The sequence below is a fragment of the Pelophylax lessonae genome, assembly GCF_965119305.1.
Source record: "Pelophylax lessonae genome assembly, chromosome: 7".
In the NCBI taxonomy this organism is placed as follows: Eukaryota; Metazoa; Chordata; class Amphibia; order Anura; family Ranidae; genus Pelophylax; species Pelophylax lessonae.
In genome coordinates, this window is record NC_138774.1 from 223,736,142 (window position 1) to 223,757,370 (window position 21,229).

At 43.8% G+C, this 21,229-nt stretch overlaps 1 protein-coding gene across 2 annotated transcripts in view; it reads left to right on the forward strand.

The window, feature by feature from the left end:
- The window catches only part of UCK1 (uridine-cytidine kinase 1), a 37,403-nt gene extending 17,235 nt beyond the window's left edge, over positions 1-20,168 (forward strand). For both annotated transcript variants that reach the window (XM_082264654.1, XM_082264655.1), the window contains exons 3-7: positions 1,579-1,675; positions 11,078-11,220; positions 14,340-14,434; positions 16,845-16,893; positions 19,812-20,168. In XM_082264654.1, the coding sequence (XP_082120780.1) occupies positions 1,579-1,675; positions 11,078-11,220; positions 14,340-14,434; positions 16,845-16,893; positions 19,812-19,993 (566 nt within the window). In that variant the 3' untranslated portion in view covers positions 19,994-20,168. The remainder of the gene's footprint in view (positions 1-1,578; positions 1,676-11,077; positions 11,221-14,339; positions 14,435-16,844; positions 16,894-19,811) is intronic.
- The last annotated feature ends 1,061 nt before the right edge of the window (positions 20,169-21,229 follow it).

The window sequence follows — 21,229 nt, forward strand, 5'->3', positions numbered from 1 at the left end:
ATGAAGGAAAATCTCCCTAACAGGGACCAGATGGCAACAAAAACCCTCCTGACAGGTTTTTAACCATTCCTTACTCCAGCTAAATTAAAGTGGTTGAAAAGTCAGAAGATTTTTTTTATCTTAATGCATTAAGATAAAAAAAACCTTCTGTGTGTAGCAGTCTTCCTAATACTTACCTGAGACCCACCTCTATCCAGCGATGTGTGTGACCGCCTCGGCCGTCCGTGCCTCCTCCCTCCTGAGACACAGCAGCGGTACGAATGGCTGCCGCTGCTGTCAAATAAAGTCAGTTCAGAAGAGAGAGGGCGCAGGGCCAGGACACTGCTCTGTGTCTGAATGGCACACGGAGCTGCAGCTCGGCTCGGGTGCCCCCATAGCAAGCTGCTTTCTGTAGGGGCACTCGTCAGGAGGGAGGCGGTAGAAGCAGCGAGACCCGAGAAGAGGAGGATCAGGGCTGCTCTGCAAATCCACTGCACAGAGGAGGTAAGTATAACTTGTTTGTTAAAAAAGCTGAGACTTTACAATCACTTTAAATTAAGTGATATTTGAAACGTACCCAGACCCCACAGAAAGAAGTCACATTGTATTGCTATTACAATGTTTACCTGAAATAATTTTTTTACTTGACTTTTGAATATTTTCTTGCTTGTTGATCCTGTAATGTGATGTCTGTAAGGACTCTTCATGCATACATCTGTTGATTTTTTTTATAGCCATTTGTATATTAGACAAATGCAGTCAACATTCTTCTTAAAGACTGCTGAGATAAAGCAATATAACTTTAAATAGTGGTTACGTTCCTTGAAATGGGACCTCAGCTGGCCTGACTTGCACTGGTATATACAGAGCAGAACACATGGGGTGTAACTACAAAATTTGCATAGCATTTCTCCCAATGCACCTACATGCATTCTGTGCAAATGAGGCAAAATATGAATGTTGTTAGGCTATCCCCTGTGCTAGTCCAATATTTTTCATTGATTTTAAAGATGAACTTAAGATGTGGATTGTATTACACAGTTACATTTGTCCAGCTAGGGACAGTGAAAATATGCATATGCTATACCTATGGGGCTGCTGTGGAAGCAGGAAATGACTCTAGTATTCCAAAATACTACAGTGATTGTCACCCTATTCCAGGTCCCATGCTGAGCCTTTGCCATGCTGTGTAGCACCCACAGGGTGTCGCTCGCTTGGCATAGTCACCATCCACAGAATGCCTTGCATTTTTCTCAGTGTGTTCTTTGGACAAAGTGGAGATTGTAACTTCACCTCGTACAATTCTAGAATACTTTTCATCCTTTGGTGTTCTGAATGGTGCCTTTACTGAGCGAGCAACCCCTTGTGCTGACAATGTAGCAGGGCAGCCACTCAGCTTAGGACCTGGAGGAAAGTACTGACTAGGACTGCAGCAGTGGGGGGGAAATCACTATTGGGGGGGCCGTTTGGCCCAGCACTGACTGCAGCACTACATCACAGGCCTCCAGTCCAGTCAGTGGTGTATCTCTTTTGTACTCTGATTCTTTTGTACTTCTGCTGTTTAGTATACTGTAGATAAACATGTCATGACTGTTACAGATGCGTTTGATAATGATTTGATGCACAAAACTCTCACAAGCATTCTAGAGGGACAAATAGTGAGCGTGCCGACATATGACTTTGTTACTCATTCAAGGTAGGTCTTCCCCTTTACAATTATATCATTTCAATTTTCAATGATATCAAAAGCTGACGAATTGGAACTTGAGTGAATGTGGTAACTTTTTATTCATTATTAAAAAAATTGAAATACTAAAGTATTCTCATTTCCAATTCTTAGAATTATATATATATATATTTTTTTTTTATTAAACTGTTCCATGTTTTTAAAGGCTTTTTTTATAGATAAAAACCATTCCGTGTTTTTCACGGATTGTGTATGTTGCGGTGATCTAATTGATTCTCAAATCTATCTTTTAGTTTGGATGTTGCTGAAGGACAAGGCCACCAAAAACTGATATATTGTTGGGTTGATTAATCCACTGGCTTTTCTTATTAAATTTCCTAGCTCCTTCCATGCACCCATAGCAGGGTCCTTATCCACTGATGTATTCTGAAAGTAAACCTGTACACTGTTTTTAAACTGTAAATGTGAAAATCCTGTCTTAGACACCACTAGATGTCAGTTATTACCTTTATTAAAATGTATCTAAACTAAAAGAACACCAATGTAATGTAGTCCAACCTAGGGATGCACCGATCCGATATTAGGATCGGATATAGGCGCTGATACTGCCACAATAGTTGCATTGGGGGATCGGTAAAATTAACCAATCCACGGGCCGATCCGGTTTGGCTGAGTCCCGGCTCAGCCGTCCTTTACTTGGTGCAATAGAAGTATGGGATGGGAGCCGCTACTTCCTGTATAGGTCCGGTGATATCAGATGCACTCCGCCTGTGAATGGAGGAGCCGTACACATGAAGCAGTGGCTTTGCTCTGTACTGCAGCCGCATGCATATTGTGTATGTGTGTAGTTCCGGATCGGTATCGGCAGATACACAATGCCAGATATCGGTATTGGGACAAGAAAAGTCAGATCGGTGCACCCCTAATCCAACCTACCAGTCCTTGGAAAGTGGTGGATTAGTTCCCCCCCAGACCATTTTCCTTTATTTCACCTGGTGATCCTACCAGTAGCACGCTTCCACTCACTCACTGTACTGTATGCTTCATCACCCTAAGACAAGAAGTTTGTTAGGACTACAAACCCCTCCCTCTCTCTCATATAACATAAAAAGGGGAAGGCTCTTAAATGTAAACTCTAGAATGTTTATATTTGTGATCACTGTGATTGGCCATCACAGTGATCACAAAGTACAGCGCTGTACTGGTCAGCTATGTACATTGTGCCTGTGATCTGAGCTGTTGAACGACTGCTTGGATCACAGCCATTCAGGTACGAACTTTCAGAATTGCTGTTTATAAACAGCATGCCAAATATATTCATCTACCATGTTGTCATTTCAAAGGAGGTAGTTTAGTGGGTAAACCAGAAAAAGGCCTCTTTTTTTTTGCCCCTTTCTGATTGAGTTAGACTTTGTTATTGAGGTCTGGTATATGGCTAAGCCCTGCTAACTGTCATTCCACTGGCAGTACATAGCATTTAGTATCACTTGGCCATAAAATCACATTTGGCCTACTAACAAAATAAGCTAAATCAGAGTGAAACAAGAGCCTTTCTGGCTACTAAAACTAATATTGGATATCTAAAGGTGTCTGCCCTTGATGTAAGTTCTGTGTTGGGACAGTGTCAGAGCTTACACATGATAATTGACCTCCCGCTCCTCCCCATGTGACACTATTCATCACTGGTGACTGGTCATTAAGGCTATCACAGGAGTAAAACTATCCCATATCTGTAAGCAGCAGATACAGTCAGGTCCATAAATATTGGGACATTGACACAATTCTAATCTTTTTGGCTCTATACACCACCACAATGGATTTGAAATGAAACAAACAAGATGTGCTTTAACGGCAGACTTTCAGTTTTAATTTGAGGGTATTTACATCCAAATCAGGTGAACGGTGTAGGAATTACAACAGTTTGTATATGTGCCTCCCACTTTTTAAGGGACAAAAAGTAATGGGACAGATTAACCACTTGCCGACTGCATAACGCCGATCTACGTCGGCAGTCAGCCCCTCACAGGCTCGTAGGGCTACGTCGCTTGCTTGTGAGGGTCTAGGGAGCGAGCGAGCGCGCGCCCCCGGAGGCGCACTCCCGCTCCCGCGTGGTCACGGACCCCCCCCCCCCCCGCGCGTGTGACCCGGCGGACCCGATGTCCGCCGGCCACTCTGCGATCGGCGGGGGAGAGGGAGAAAGTCAGGTGGCTTGTGTAAACAAGCTGCCTGTCATTCTCCCCTGTGTATGGAGGATGATCATACGGTTCTACTATGTAGAACCGTTGATCACTCTCCATACATCTGAAGCCACAGCCAATCACAGTAGAAAGCACGCCCCTAGGGACACACACAGCCCCTCCCTTTCAAAAAAAAGTTAACCCCTTCACTGCCAGTGTATTTTTACAGTAACAGTGCATATGTATAGCACTGATTACTGTAGAAATGTCACTGGTAACCCCAAAAGTGTCAAATATGTCAGTCAAGGGTCCGATCTATCCGCCGCAATGTCGCAGTACCGCAAAAAAAATCGCAGATCGCCGCCATTACGCGTTAAAAAAAAAAAACAAAAATGACAAAAATCTTTCCCTTTGTTAGTAAACGCGATAACTTTTGCGCAAACCAATCAAAATACGCTTTTTGCGATTTTTTTTTTTTTTTTTACCAAACATAGGTAGCATAAAACAAATTGGCCGAAAATGTTAAAAAAATTAGATTTCTCTAGCGCTCATTGACAGACGTAGTCCTCGGTGATACAGCACCTTTGGGTTATGTTGCCTCCACAGGAGCAGGACTAGACAGGAAATTAAAAAGCTCTGGCCACACCCTAGGGCAGTGATGGCGAACCTTGGCACCCCAGATGTTTTGGAACTACATTTCCCATAATGCTCAACTACACTGCAGAGTGCATGAGCATCATGGGAAATGTAGTTCCAAAACATCTGGGGTGCCAAGGTTTGCCATCACTGCCCTAGGGGCAGTCCCAGAGGGTATATCCTCTCTCTCTCTGCCTCAGCAAATCAGTTATTTTCTGTCTAGTTAGGAGTAAGGACCTAGATACCTTGCTGGGATCTTAGGTCCTAGCAAGATTTTTTTCTTAAAAGATTTTTTTAGACAGCTTTTTTTCTCCAGTGTTCCTGTGAGATCTTCAAGCAAGAAAGCTGAACTGGGCGACGGGCTGGATGTTGAGATCCGGTGGTCACCCCAGTTCAGCCTACGAGCGCGTGCAGGCCATAGCTCCGCGCTGGGTCGGCCGCGACAAAGTCCCATTAAAGGACTGACCCCGCGAGTTAAACGTCTCGCTGAAACGCCAAAGACCATGAGTCACGGCGTCCATATCGGTCGACAGCCCTCCCGCCCCGGTGGAGAGGGGTACTGTCAGGAGTTGGTGCCCGCCTGGTTCCGGTATGGTGAGTAGTATGTTCCCCCTTTTCCCCTGACGGGTCTTGTGGTGAACGCGGGCCCCTCTCTGTATGGTAAGATAGAGTCCCTCTCTATCCTATAAATGACACAGATCCTCCTACTTTGAGTGTGATTTTATGTGCAAAAAGCCAGGAGGCTTGGTTTGGGAGCTAACAATCTAATTGTATACATGTTAAAAAGATTGTAATCAGTGGCATTCTGGGAATCTTACGGTGATAAGAATAAGCTACCTACCAGTCAGAAGCCACGGACATGTAGACTGCCTTCCTAAATCAGATCTCCAGCTATTAGCAGGCCTCCCGAATGGCCATGCGGTCCGCCAGGGCCGGTACCGCCAACCACGCCAAATCCCCATGCAGAGAGAGTGTTGTGTGCCCTGCAGCACACCGCTATTCAGTACAGGCCGCCGCCATTTTTTTTTGCTGGATCGCACGAACCGCCATTTTGGCGTAGCCTCGTGTCTCCAGCATGGGGGCGGCCATGTTTGAGGTGATCCAAACACCTCGTGGAGCTAGGGGAGGCGCCGGAAGGCGTGCAGAGGGGCGGAGCCGCCTCCTTTCTTCCTGGGCAGCCAGCCAAAAGACTTCCTGTTTGTCAAGACAGCGCTGTAACCTGTTGCAGTTAGACTCTGAGCATCAAGTGGTGAGCCTGGGGGTCTATCTCTCTCTCTCTCGATCGATAGGGATCCCTAGCAGGTAACACTAAGGGGTTTTTTGTGGTGCTGGGGGTCTGAAAAAAAAAAAAAAAAAAGTTTTTTATTTTTGAATTATATTATCCAGGAAGTGACTGGAATTATCATGGACCCTGCCACACATATTCCCCCACCTGTTTCCCTCGAGGGGGCCACGGGACCCGCCGGTGCACAGAGTGTAGAGTCATTTACAGCAATCTTGGAGTCTATGGTGGCTCGGGTGGAGGCGGCCTGTCAGGGACGGGGGTCAAGGAAGCGACCCCCGCCTACCCCTATACTATCTGACACCTCTGGCTCAGATTCAGAGATGGTCACTGCAGTTGCAGGTTCCTCTGCAAGGGCTGTTGTCTCAGGTAAAGCCCCCTCAGACAGTGAGGAGGACGTTTCTTCTCCCGCTATAATTCAGGAAGAAGCATTGGTGGACGCACTAGTTGTGGCAGTGCAGGAAACCTTAAAACTTGAGGCTTTACCGGCAGAGGCAACTGAAACAGAGATTCCTTTTGGTACTAATAAGCCCATCAAAACGGTGAAGGTTTTTCCTGTACCCAAGTGTTTCGGTAATCAGATTAAAGGAGAATGGGAGCATTCTAAACGTACCTTTACTATTTCCAAGCGTATTGCTAGACGCTATCCGTTTGAGGAATCCATCATTAAGAAATGGACGGTACCACAAGTGGTGGATCCACCTATTTCCAGGCTGAATAAGGCCACGGTTATCCCAGTAAAGGACACTTCGTCCTTTAAGGATCCGGTGGATCGAAAGATGGAAGCAGAGTCCCGCACCATCTTCTCTCTGATAGGGTCAGCATTTAGACCAGTAATTGTTATTGGTCTAGTTTCCCAGACACTTACGGAATGGGCGAGAATGGTACGCCAAGACCTTAGGGGAAAAGATATTCCCCAGGAGACATCTGATTTGATGGAACAGATTATACAAGGGCTACAGTTTATCTGTGACGCAGCCTTGGACACTACTCCCTTATTAGGGCATGCATCTATGTCATCGGTCATCCTCAGACGTGTGCTGTGGTTAAAATGCTGGTCAGCTGACCTAGGTTCCAAAAAGACCTTGACAAATCTCCCTTTTCAGGGGAATCGTCTATTTGGGGCCAACCTAGATGAAATCATTAAGGATGCCACTGGGGGCAAGAGCACTTTTTTGCCACAGGCTGCTAAAGCTAAGGGACCTCGCAACAAGCGAGGACCTTTCTTTACCGCCCATAAAGGGCGCCCGGCTGGTACAAGCGGGAAAGGCAAGACTCCTCCAGGAGGGTTCAAGAAGGGCTGGTCGGACAAGCAGAGGACCAACCCAGCCAAACCCGAAGCAAAGGAGTACACAGCCTGAAGGTGCGCCCCCAACCAGTTTCAGGGTGGGGGGACGTTTTCACCGGTATTCAGGACATTAGATCGAGCATCAACCACTACTACCGGTGCGATTCTTCCCTTCCAACATTTAAGTACTACAGGAAGCGGTAGTTACCGTTCCCTGAATAGATCTTTTTCTTTACCTTTTCCTAAGATTAGTCCCTATACCTCACAGGAATCGGATCTGGTTGACCAGATAGGCCAAGTAGCCTCTAGTCGGGTGACTTCGGTCCCTGAGGTTCAACCAGAAAAGATCACCCTTCCTGATAACAATCAGGTATCTGATAAATGTGTGGGAACAGAAAACGACCAGACTTTCTCGGATGGTCGGGGCCAGATACCTCTAGGGACGCCTGGTTCAGATTCTATCAGCGCCAGTGGTCCTAGAAATTCTAGGCTGGCCTCCTCAAGCCGGCCTGGCCGACTTGGACATGCTAGTCGCAGACGTTCCGTGGGAACTTCGTCTCAGGGAGTGTCTGTGGTCTCAAGGACCAATTTACCATCATGCTTTACAGTCGCTGGTTTTAATGGCCTGGCCATTGAGACCCAAGTACTGAAGGACAGAGGTTTGTCAGCTTCAGTCATTCCTACCCTTATTAAAGCAAGGAAAGCGACTTCCAGCAAGGTCTATTATCACACATGGAAGACTTATATTGTGTGGTGCGAATCTTTAGGATTTCCTCCACGTACCTATTCGGTGACTCGAATATTGGCCTTTTTGCAACAAGGGGTTGAGCAGAAGCTAGCCTTGAGCACCATCAAGGGTCAAGTTTCAGCATTAGCAATCTTCTTTCAGAAGCCTTTAGCTACCAAGTCCTTGGTGCGGAATTTCATCCAGGGGGTGCGGCACCTGGCTCCACCAGTCCGCGCGCCCTTACCGCCCTGGGATCTTAATTTGGTTTTGTCGGTTCTACAGAAACCTCCCTTTGAAAACATCAGGGAGATTCCCTTGCTTACTTTATCCCAGAAGGTGGCCTTCTTGGTGGCTATTACTTCTGCTCACAGGGTGTCAGAACTGGCTGCATTATCATGCCAGTCCCCATACCTAGTGATTCATAGGGATAAGGTAGTACTTCATCCTAAGCCATCTTTTCTTCCTAAGGTGGTTTCAGATTTTCATCTGAATGAAGATATTGTACTACCTTCCTTGTGTCCTCAGCCCAAGCATCATCGGGAACATGCGTTGCATTCCTTAGATGTGGTTCGGGCAATCAGGGTATACCTGAAAGCTACGGAATCATTCCGTAAGACGGATTCTCTTTTTGTGATCACGGATGGCCCCAGAAAGGGTTTGCCTGCATCTGCCGCGACCATTGCTAAATGGATTAGACAAACGGTGGTACAGGCTTATTCTATTAAGGGTCAGAGTCCTCCGTTCCCTGTTAGGGCGCACTCCACTCGAGCGCTCAGTACTTCCTGGGCCTTTCGCCATCAGGCGTCAGTGGTCCAGGTATGTAAGGCGGCCACCTGGTCGTCGGTACATACCTTTACAAAGTTCTATAAAATTGATGTGACGGCATCGGCGGATGCCTCATTTGGCCGCAAGGTTTTGCAGGCCGCAATTTGAGGAGACCGGTGGTCTACCTCGAGGGTTTTTTTCTGTTTGAAAAAAAAATTTTTTTCTCTTTTTTGTTGAGTCTCATCTTTAAGGATGAGCATTGTAAACTTCTAGTTGGCACCGGTTGGGCCTTCTAGATTGGGATTTGATTTTCATTTTCCCACCCCTCATTTGTGATACTGCTCTGGGACGTCCCGAAGGTGCTGTATCACCGAGGACTACGTCTGTCAATGAGCGCTAGAGAAAAATGGATTTTTGTAAGATCTTACCGTAAAATCCTTTTCTCTTAGCTCATTGACAGACGTAGTCCCCGCCCCTCTGTTTTTTGAGTTGGGTTGGGTTAAAATCTCTAAAGACTGCTTTTTCACATAACTGATTTGCTGAGGCAGAGAGAGAGAGAGGATATACCCTCTGGGACTGCCCCTAGGGTGTGGCCAGAGCTTTTTAATTTCCTGTCTAGTCCTGCTCCTGTGGAGGCAACATAACCCGAAGGTGCTGTATCACCGAGGACTACGTCTGTCAATGAGCTAAGAGAAAAGGATTTTACGGTAAGATCTTACAAAAATCCATTTTTTTACATTTTTTTTTTTGGGCAATTTCATATAAAAAATGTGAAAAATATTGTTATTTTTGCAAAATTGACGCTCTTTTTTTGTTTATAGCACGTGATCAAAAAATCGCACAGGTGATCAAATACCACCAAAAGAAAGCTCTGTTTGTGGGAAAAAAAGGACGCCAAATTCGTTTAGGTACAGCGGCGCGCGACCGCGCAATTGTCCGTTAAAGTCACGCAGTGCCGAATCGCAAAATACCCCCTGGTCAGGAAGGGGGTAAAATCTTCCGGGGCTTAAGTGGTTAACAATCATAAATCAAACTTTCACTTTTTAATATTTGGTTGCAAATCCTTTGCAGTCAATTACAGCCTGAAGTCTGGAACTCCTAGACATCACCAGACGCTGGGTTTCATCCCTGATGATGCCCTGCCAGGCCTCTACTGCAACTGTCTTCAGTTCCTGCTTGTTCTTGGGGCATTTTCCCTTCAGTTTTGTCTTCAGCAAGTGAAATGCATGCTCAATCGGATTCAGGTTGACTTGGCCATTACATAACATTCCACTTCTTTCCCTTAAAAAACTATTTGGTTGGTTTCGCAGTATGCTTCGGGTCATTGTCCATCTGCACTGTGAAGCGCCATCCAATGAGTTCTGAAGCATTTGGCTGAATACGAGCAGATAATATTGCACGAAACACTTCAGAATTCATCCTGCTGCTTTTGTCAGCAGTCACATCATCAATAAATACAAGAGAACCAGTTCCATTGGCAGCCATACATGCCCATGCCATGACACTACCACCACCATGCTTCACTGATGAGGTGGTATGCTTTGGATCATGAGCAGTTCCTTTCCTTCTCCATACTCTTCTCTTCCCATCACTCTGGTACAAGTTGATCTTAGTCTCATCTGTCCATAGGATGTTGTTCCAGAACTGTGAAGGCTTTTTTAGAGGTTGTTTGGCAAACTCTAATCTGGCCTTCCTGTTTTTGAGGCTCACCAATGGTTTACATCTTGTGGTGAACCCTCTGTATTCATTCTGGTGAAGTCTTCTCTTGATTGTTGACTTTGACACACATACACCTACTTCCTGAAGAGTGTTCTTGATCTGGCCAACTGTTGTGAAGGGTGTTTTCTTCACCAGGGAAATAATTCTTCGGTCATCCACCACAGTTGTTTTCCGTGGTCTTCTGGGTATTTTGGTGTTTCTGAGCTCCCCGGTGCATTCTTTCTTTTTAAGGATGTTCCAAACAGTTGATTTTGCCACACCTAATGTTTTTGCTATCTCTCTGATGGGTTTGTTTTTTAGCCTAATGATGGCTTGCTTCACTGATAGTGACAGCTCTTTTGATCTCCTATTGAGAGTTGACGGCAACAGATTCCAAATGCAAATAGCACACTTGAAATGAACTCTGGACCTTTTATCTGCTCCTTGTAAATGGGATAATGAGGGAATAACACACACCTGGTCATGGAACAGCTGAGCAGCCAATTGTCCCATTACTTTTGGTCCCTTAAAAAGGGGGAGGCACATATACAAACTGTTGTAATTCCTACACCTTTCAGCTGATTTGGATGTAAATACCCTCAAATTAAAGCTGAAAGTCTGCAGTCAAAGCACATCTTGTTTGTTTCATTTCAAATCCATTGTGGTGGTGTATAGAGCCAAAAAGATTAGAATTGTGTCGATGTCCCAATATTTATGGACCTGACTGTATTTCCAAGGTCTTCCACAAAGGAATGAGGCATCAGGGGAACATGGGAAAGGTATCATCTGCTTGGCTTTGGAAGGTGGAAGCTTTGCCTTACTTTGCTCTCTTTCCCAGATTACCAGAGACCACAAGAGTGTACCCTCCTGATGTGTTGCTCTTCGAGGGCATTTTGACTTTCTACAACCAAGAGATCCGAGACATGTTCCACCTTAAGCTGTTTGTAGACACAGACTCCGATGTCCGGCTCTCCCGCAGAGGTGAGATTATCCTATATTGTATGTTTTTTTTATAGCATCAGTTACACCAAAGCATCACTTACACTGCATTGACTGTGGACCAGCATCCAGGGCAGTATGTTTTGGGGTTTTTTTGAGCCTCGACTGGACTGTTTCATCTAGGGGAAGAAAGAGTGAGGCCAGCAATAAGGAGTTCATCTTCTATTTGAATTTATATGTTATTTGTAATGGAATAATGGGAAGAATGCTAAAAGTGCTTATCTAAGGCAAACAGATGCTTAACAGACAGTCCCTTGAGATCAATTGAGGAAGCTTGTGGGCAGTTAGAAGCTTTTATAGCCCATTGATGCATTCAGCTCCAAGATGATCTGGATGCTGTACCAATCATTAAAGAGCTGCAATCAAATTGTTAAATTTGGATAGGCTGGTGAAAGGTTAGGCAGGTAGTGAATAAAAATCTTACCAACCTGTCTTAAACAGCAATAAAAACCTGCCATAGGTTCTAATCTGTCACTTTTTTGGCTGGAATACGACTTTATTAAGTACAACAATCTATGTTCAAGTTCAAGCATAAGTTTAAAGTATATGTAAATGTTAATAGCTGTGTGTATCCTAAACAATTGCCTTTTTTTAAACTAAAATACTTCTTGTCATCCTGTTTTAGTCCTTTTTGCATATGTTTTGCTGATCCTAATGCTGTACCAGTTCCTGTCTACATGCATTCCAGCAATAGCTGCATGCCATTTCTCAAGATAGGTTTCCCGATGGTAACACTTGTGGACCATGCCTGGCTGTGTTGCCCGATGGTAACACTTGTGGACCATGCCTGGCTGTGTTGCCCGATGGTAACACTTGTGGACCATGCCTGGCAGTGTTGAGTATGAGTATGAGTGACAACGCTGAGCATGAAATGGCCACTTGTATTCTCCATCAGAATCCTGTGTGTGGTAAAATGCAGGAGAACAGTTGTGAAAATGGGACAGTGCTGTCATTCTATAACAGGAAGGGCCTGAACAAGGACCTTATGGTAGGATCACCAGGGAATAATTAAAGAATTCACAACATTAAAGGGTTAGTTCTCCTTTACAAAAAAAAAAAATCTGCCTATGCAGGTAAGAGGTGTTTGTAGATAAAAATAAACTGTGCAACTCTGACTAAAGTTGAAGGATACCCTTGCTATAGGTGTACGATACCTCCATACCTCATGAAGTCTGACTGGAATACTCCCAGAAGGTTGCTAAGTGAGGCTTAGTCGTTATTGCTCGCCTCCACCATCAAGGAAGTGAGCTTTTTCTCTGATTCAAACCCCCTCGCATGCTCTTTCTCTACTCTGATGCAGTAGCTTTGAGCTCAGTATTTAAGAGCCCGCTCCTGTGATGGAGGAAGGGAGCAGTAACAACTAGGAGTATTTCAGTCAGGCTTCAGGAGGCCTGCAAATGGCCTACACCTATAGCAGGGGTATTATTCAACTTTAGTCCAAGCTGCCCAGATTGTTTTTATCTACAGACGCCCCTTATCTGCATAGGCTGGTTTTTGGTAAAGGTGAATGTAACGGACCCCCCAATACTTCGAACAAGTATTTCCGTCTTAGGTCTCCCGAATCCCACGTGATGCAGTGACTATTGCCCCCAATCCCCCCCCAAACATCAGCCTAAGCTCGATGAAGGGTAAAAACAAAGACTCTTTGTTTAACAACTCACTTCCAATATATACAGTCTTAGGTGCTTGATTACATCATGCAAATGTATTGTAGACAGAACATAATTTTAACATACCTGGCCATCTGGACAGAAACAATAGGTGAATGACATTGCAGGCTCAGACAAGATTAGCATTATCATAATTGACTCAACAAACAACAAGCCCAAAACCTAGCCGAATAGGCATTCCTAGAAGTGTGAACACACACCACCTCTACACAGATGAAAGCAGAAGACATAGGCTCGTAGACTGCCTGTCTCCATTTTTTACACACCTTATTAGAAGTGTCAATTCACATCCCCCCAGTATACCATAGCGGAGTCTTATGTCATTAACATCTGTTTAGTCTCTCATTGTGTGAAGTCCTTTGTTGTAGGCAACTTAGGCGTAGAGTCTGTGTCGCTTGGGGTGACAGGGACTTGAATTCAAAATAACAGTACTCCAAGGGTCCCCCAGCATACACCCACACACAGAGCCGTGCTCCCCTACAAGCCAGGGCCTGTAGTCTGTGGGAAGGAGGCTGGCCTCCACACTCCTCCAGTAGCCCGTGGGGAAGTCCCAGCAAATGGGCGTTCGTCACAGTGAACCTACTCTTTAACCTTTCAAAATTATGAGATTTTAAAGCGGATCTTCACTGCATGCGAGCACCACAAACCAAAAACGCTATTTAATCCATGTTTAATATTCAAAGCAAACTCCCCCATCCATCCATGTCTCCATGCTTTATTTTGGTGAGAAGTCACTTTGAAAAACACCTCCTAGCATTTTTAGCCTTGGCCATCTTCAGTAAGGGCAAATGATTCATGCAGCATTTACTTCCTGCCCTTAGCTCAAGTATGCATGCAGGAGAGTGTGCTTAACTGAGAAAACCCCTCCTCCCCCCTGAAGACTCCTGGGATGATGACATCATTTGCCTAGGCAGGAAACCAGGAAGTAACAGAAAAAATGTAAAAAAAAAAAAGTTTAAAACAAATAAATTTGATATACTTTCCTATCTATTTACTAATTCTAGCAGCACAAGGATTAAAATTAATATTGATTGGGAGAACGAAGTTCCATTTCAATGACTGGGTTTACACTTGCCCACATATGGAAGAAATAGATTGACATTTTGTTTTCTGTTTTAGAGCCAATTCACATTTTTTGCCTTGCAGTAATGGTTGTGTTAATGATAATACTTATAATAAAAAAGAGACAAATTGGGGGGGGGGTCTGCTTTTCATGTGTGCTGACAGTCCCTTTAAAAAGACAGTGCACAGTGTCAAGGCCTTAAACTGGCTTTGACATGAATGAGAATAACTAAATCTTTGTCCAGTTTTTCCCCAGTTTTGACTAGTTAGAAAATCAAACCATAGCTGTAAAACAAAAGCGTAATATGCGATTTGAATATACTTTTATGGTGTTTACATAAAGAGCATTCATTCTTGCTTTATTGGCAGTTCTGCGTGATATGAAGAGGGGACGAGACCTGGAGCAGATTCTTACCCAGTACACCACCTTTGTGAAGCCGGCTTTTGAAGAGTTTTCTCTACCGGTAATGGTGTCCAGTTACTATTTGATGTGTTGCTTATAGTTTCAAATGTTATACCTTCCTGTGTTTGCCTGTATTCTGCTGCACTTTGACAGCTAACCTGTCACAACTAAGAAAGAAAAAATCCCAACCCAGCTCTGCCCATCCTCTCCTGGACATCCTCTAAAAAAACAATATTTTCCTGTGCCACCAATCATCTGCTGCTTGGATCCTCAATTGAAAATGGCAGCTGTTGATAATACGTGAACGGCAATGTTGCTGCCCTTTGTGAGCAGACAGGGCTGTTTGACTTGCTTGCCCATAACCGAAAAGTTTTAGAGCAGCAGTTATCAGACATGGAAAAATACTCTCCAGTCCCTTCTCCATAGGCCCCTACTCTAAATCTTCTCTCCCTCACCTGGGTGCTTAGTTACCTTTCTGCTGGACTTAGTTCGTGTTTACAACCTTCTTTGGAAATTTTGCCGGGCACTGCCTGAAATCTTGTCTGGTGCTGCCTGTGCAGTACCTCCCCATAAACCTTAGTTGGGGCTTACCTGTGCTGCTGTGTGGTTCTGATTAAGTATACCCCACGCTGTGACAGGTTCACTTTATAGTGACTTTCAACTGCAAGGTGAATTTTTTAAAATTCCTGGGGTTGAACTTTGAATCTGAAAATAAAACCTTTAAACAATTTTGTTTTTCTGAAGCTGAGAAAACTGATGATGTAAAATTGAGCTGTTTTCCTAAAACAAAAATGTGTTTTATCCTTCCTGCTATGAAGTGAATCTGGAAAAAGGAGAAATAGAAGCACTGCCATTGACTTGTTGCTAATAATGAGGCTAGTATTAAATTGATGGCTCTGGAGCCAACACCTTTACTGTGTCTCTGACCCCAGAAAAAGCATGCAACAATTGAAGTCTGCCGTCCTGCAGACTTGTTCCAGGTCAGGGCAGGCCAGGTTTGGGATGGCGTTCTGGAACATGTACCAGAAATGCCCTCTTCCTTCTGTTTATTCTCTTTTACTTTAGCCCCTTAAGGACAAAGGTCCAACCAAATCCTAATGCTGGAAACCAGTTTTGCAACTCTGGTATGTTAGTAAAAATATATTTTCAACTACTTAGTGTATCCAGGTGAATTCTACCTTGTTTTGTTCAGGGCAAACTGGGCATCATTTGGCGGTGGTCTTTATTATGAAAGGAAGCTTGCTCTATATAGTAAAGATATATATATATTAATAAAAAGACATTATTGGAATGGAAGCTGGTGGCACAGGTTGAGCTTTATTAGGGTGAGATAACTCCTAAAAACATTGTTTTCACTGTGCGGATTCCAGTTGTTTTCACTGTGCGGATTCCAGTTGTTTTCCTATTTTGGTATTAAAAGGAAATGTAATGCTTTTAAGTTAGAATAGTAAAAATACAATATATATACTATTATAATAGTATATTGTGGTTGTGAAAATCTCCCTAGTGGGGACACAGACTGCAATAAAATACTTTTGCTTTTTTACTTTTAAAATGTTTGTTTTGCAAATAAACTTAAAGACGGCACTGGTGCCATGAATCCTTATGGGCTATCTAAAGAGAGAGCATAGCAGGAACTGCCAACCTTCAGCCTCTGACACTCCATAAGGCTAGGTTCACACTTGTGCCGGACCGTTCTTTCTCTGGAACGACAGCTCATTCATTTGAATGGTTGAATGGTTCTGTGCCCTGTGAAACGCAGGAAAGAAATCCCTGCACTATTTTGGAAATCAAAGCCCGCACAGGAACTGCAAGTACAGCACGCTTCTCCGTGTGGGTGTGATTTCCAGTACGGACTGAGTGACATTAGGATTAATGACACCTGCCAGCGGGTCCCACATTTTGCTGTGTGAGTAGCTGCAGGAATTTGTGCAGGTCCAGCAGAGGCACCCCCCTACACAGGTGTGAACCTAGCCTAAGGCTGTTCATTGCTCTGAACTCATTCATTTATGTAAATTTGAGCTGTGGAGTTCTGCAGACAGTTTTTTTTTCAACAAAGCAACTAGGAGTAGACTGGATAACTTGCGAAAAGAAGTCCAGAGCTCCACCAGCTCCCTAGAAATGTGAATATAAAATCATAGGGAGTTGTGTACATACGTGAGCATTGTTGTCAAACACTGGCTGTCACATTTGAACACTGTGGCCCTCAAAGCACATGCGTTTAAACGCAAATCACAGCAAAAGACTGGGTTTGACCTGCTTGTCCTCAACCTAAACACATTATAATAAGATATTCTGCATCCATGGAAAGTGCAATGCAAAGTTCAAACTTGGCATACATTATAATGTAAATGAGAATCTGTTGATCGTTTAATGTACACATTAAATGCACAAAACAGAATGGCTTTGTTAAAAAAAAAATATGTACATCCATAAATTCTTTTTAAGCATCTAATGTTGCTTTGCTTTAGACCAAGAAGTATGCAGATGTGATTATCCCACGCGGAGTGGACAACATGGGTAAGTTACTTTGTTAGTCCTGTTTATTCCTCAATCTGCTGATAGGGGCAATAAATTAGATGTAAACCCTAACTGAATGACAATTAACTTACTAAAGCGTAAAGGATTGCCTTTTTTAAACAAATTAATAAAATACAATTTCTTAATTGTACATCCCAGGACACAGATACTACATGACTACTTGGCCTGTGCTGCCAATATGGTGGATACTGGCAAACCCTCTCCCCAAAACAATAAACGTAATCTTCTCCCAGGCATAACCCCACCAAGCTCAGCTAACGTGGAATTCCAGCTTAACCCCAACACCTTTACTAACTAACCTGGGTAAGAAAGATGTATATCCTTCCCTATTTTTAGGCCGCTTCAGTCACGGCTCCCTTGTGTCAGCTAAGTGTGGCTTCAGCACAGAGGAGGGAGCGGCGTCAAGGGATGGGCCATTGAAGGCTTCGGGTCATATCACTGCTCCAAGACATTGAAGCCATTGTTGGAGCACCCACACCTTTCCCCTGTAGGCACCGCTGGCTAACAGAGATCATGTGACCAGACTGGACTGAAGTGAGCTGAAAATAGGTAAGTGTGTCCAGCAAAGCTTTGCCAGTATCCAATCACCTGTACTGTACGGTTAAGATAAGTAGACCCTGTGGTTGCTGGACTCTTTTTTAATCCTTTTACTTCCCCAGCTGTAACTGTTATGGGAGGGTGGTAGAAGGTTGCAATAGCAGCTGTGAGCGCATATATGAATCTGGCACCTGTCTCTATCTGCTAATTTTTGTAGAAGTGACCTTTCCAGACCCCTGATCACTTCTAAAGATGCAGAATGCCTTTTTTTTTTTTTGCTGGTGGTTTAGCAATGCAAGGATTAAAAAAAAAAAAAAAAGAAAAGTGCAACTCTCGGGCCTAAAAAAAAAAAAAGGCCTTAGTGTGCATCATAGACAGCCAGCCTAGTATTCTCTTTTCAGTGAATTTTTTTAAGGGGTTCTTGCAGTACACAGATGACATGGCACAAGTTAAATCCAATAAAAATAATGAAGACCCATGAGAACTGGTATTTTCTAAAGTAGTTCAGCAGTGATAAGCCCATGTATTGCCTCATTACAGGTTTTCTATAAATTATGATCCTTTTATTAATGGAATCTTTACTGAGAGACACGGACGCTGCCATTGTTGGTTTTTGTTCTGCAAAGGCAACTTGCCTGGTTGTCATGCTGATCTCCGTTCTGAGTCTCTACTCAAGAAGTAATGGCTAAGGTTCATTGATTTTACACTGACTTGCTGATCTGCATACTTGTTTTCTGACTCTTAATGCCATAGATCAGCACAGAAGCCCAGGCAACTAGTGTTTGAGAAGGTGCATAAAAAATAGCAGGCTCCATAATACTCAAAGGAAATAAGGTGGACTTGGAAGTTTCTCTGCAGAGAATCATAAGAATCACATTCCTAGATTGCAAATCTGATACAAGGTTTATCTAAACCGGGTGTCACTGAATAGCAACAGCAGTCCAGACACGGACTGAGTGAAAATTCTGTCTTGACCATGGCCGCACCACTTAGCAGCCTAAGTGGACTCCTCTTGCTGTTAAAAGTCATAACACAGCAGAGGGCAGGAGGCACGGCAGGGTGGACTCCTCATCTGTATGGACTCGCCTGTCTGCCGCTGTGAACACACAGACCTTTCCTGGGAGTTAAACTACAGGTGAAGGTCTACAGGTGGAGTGGAAGCTCACCAACCTTTCATAATAACAAGTGGGCAATGGGTTGCTAGGATGCAAGGCTATCCTAGCAAGCAATCACTAGGTTTTTAACAAGAAGAGTTGGGCAGCTCCCATTCCCCCTGTGCTGTGTGTTTAACAGCTGCAGCAGCAGGCAGGCAAGTACATACAGACACGAAGTCCACCATGCCATACCTCCTGCCCTCTGTTGTGCTGTGTTAATGTATTACTGTAAGGGGGATGATTGTGGAGGGTTGAGCAGTGATATTGTGGGGATGTGATATATAGGGTGGCTGTGATGTCAGTGGGGAGAGAGAGAGCTGATATATAATTGGGGGTGGTGTGGCTGTGATTTGAGGGGGGGTGTGGCTGTGATTTGAGGGGGCGGTGGCTATGATGTGAGAGGGTGGAATTGTGATGTAAATGGGGGGGGGGGGGGGCTGTGATGTTAAAGAGGAGACTAAGGACACTGATGTAATGAGGGCTTTGATGTAAAGGGAAGGGCTGTGAAGGACTTGAGTCATAGAACACAAATTAGATTTTAATTCAGTACTCTGATTTATAAAGTCTCTGATTTCTGCACAAGTCCATTGAAAAATGTACAATCCCCACATTGTACTATAGAACTATTGTTACCAAAATTCTAATGGCAGCAAGGCTCACCATAGCTGAGGTGTGGAAATCCAATGTAGTTCCCAACCTCTCTGAGGTTATTTTAGGATTGAATACGCATGCTTACTATGAACTGATGCTGGCTAATAAGAACATTACCACCACAAAGTATGTTAAAGGTATGGAAAGCCTGGCTGGAACACCCAAAAGCTTCTAATTACCTGAAAGACTTTATTAGGAGTTGAATATACTTTATCGACATATTGCGTTAGGAAAGATAGTTTCCCCCTCTCTACCTTGTGCCCCCCCTTTTTTTTTTCCCCTTCCTTCCTTATTAGGAACAACTTCTATTACAGTTTGGTCCCAATGGGATTTATTGTTCCTATGTTTGAGTAAATGTTTCAGCATTAACAATATATCCGTTATGCCTACATATTCTGTTTATATGCGTTTTATATTCTTGAACATATTGGCAATCTAATGAATAACTATGTTATATTTTCAATACTTTAGAAAACATTTTTAAACTTTAAAGTTTTTATTAAACCTTTTGCCAAAAAAAATATATAAATGACTGAATGCATCTTCTTTCCACAGTTGCCATAAACCTGATAGTGCAGCATATTCGGGACATCCTGAATGAAGACATCTGTAAGTGGCAGCGCGGCTCTGCAAATGGACGATCACACAAGAGGACCTTCCCAGGACCGGGGGAGCCAGGAGCTGTGATGATGCCGGGGAAGCGCACTCACCTGGAGTCCAGCAGTCGACCACACTAGGCAGCTCGCCTCACAGCAGGTTTCATCAGTGATTATCTCTCCCCAGTCTGCGCTCTCCTGCATGGAGCTGCAGACTGCTCATCATGTGTCCAGACCTGAATAATATCTGTTTGGCTGTACTTCAGTTATGAGGTATTGCAAAGAGAACTGAGGCTTTTGAGGCCATTTTCATAATGTAGGGTGTTTATAGAGCATTTTAATCTTTTTTTTTTTTTTTGTGGGGGGGGGGGGGGGGAGGTGGAGTTACCAGTTGTTTAAAAAGTTCTTAAAGAGAGCATATTGTTATCATTCATTAATACCAGAGCCATCTTGTAGGATGAGCCTGGCTGGGATCCTCACTAAAGCATGGGAAGAAATTGCTCTCTCCCTGGTGAATTAATACACTGAGTTTTAGGCCTCATGCACACAGGGCATTTTTACAGCGGCTTTTAGGGGCGTCAGACATTTTTTTTTTCTGTTTAAAAACGCCCCTCCATATTATTCTATGGCCTCATGCACACATAGGCTTTTAGGAGCTGTAAGTGGCATAGGCATTTTCAAGCTGTAAAAAAAACTCAGGGCCACTGCGTTCTGGAGCAGCAGTGTTAGGTTGTAAAAACGCCTGACGCTGCTAAAGGCTGCATACAGTGTTAGGCCATGTCAGACGTTTTTAAGCTGTAATAGTTGGATTTGAGGTTGGAAAATAGAAGAGGGCAGAGAAAGCCGGCTAAAACATGCATTAATGCCAATACAAAACGCTTCTAAAAGCACGTTTTTACAGCTGATATTTCATGGCGTCAGACTGGCTTTGCAGCTAATTTTTTTTCAAAACGCTCTGTGTGCATGAGGCCTAGGTCTTTAGCCAGGCCAAAGCAAGGATACTATAAATCATACGTAAAGTTACAGATTTGTGATTTTGTATGGGAACGCACACCACAGGGAAAAGCCGATCTGATATTGGTGATTAATTATGTCACAATATAACTATCTACTATGCAGATGACAGATTATCTTTGAATTGTTACTCGTAATGACAGAGGGGAGGAGCTGACACCATTGAGGAATAGAATGAGTTCGTATAGCCTGTTCAAAGGTAAATGCTAGCTCCTTTAATATCTCTAGGAATATCAGGCAAGTTTGTAAATATAAGCTCATTCTTCCTGCTGCTATTTGTGAGCTTTTCTAGGGCCTTGGGAGTCCTTTCTATATCCTGACAATTCATTGTTTGCAAGAGACTGTCTGCATACAAAGTTATTG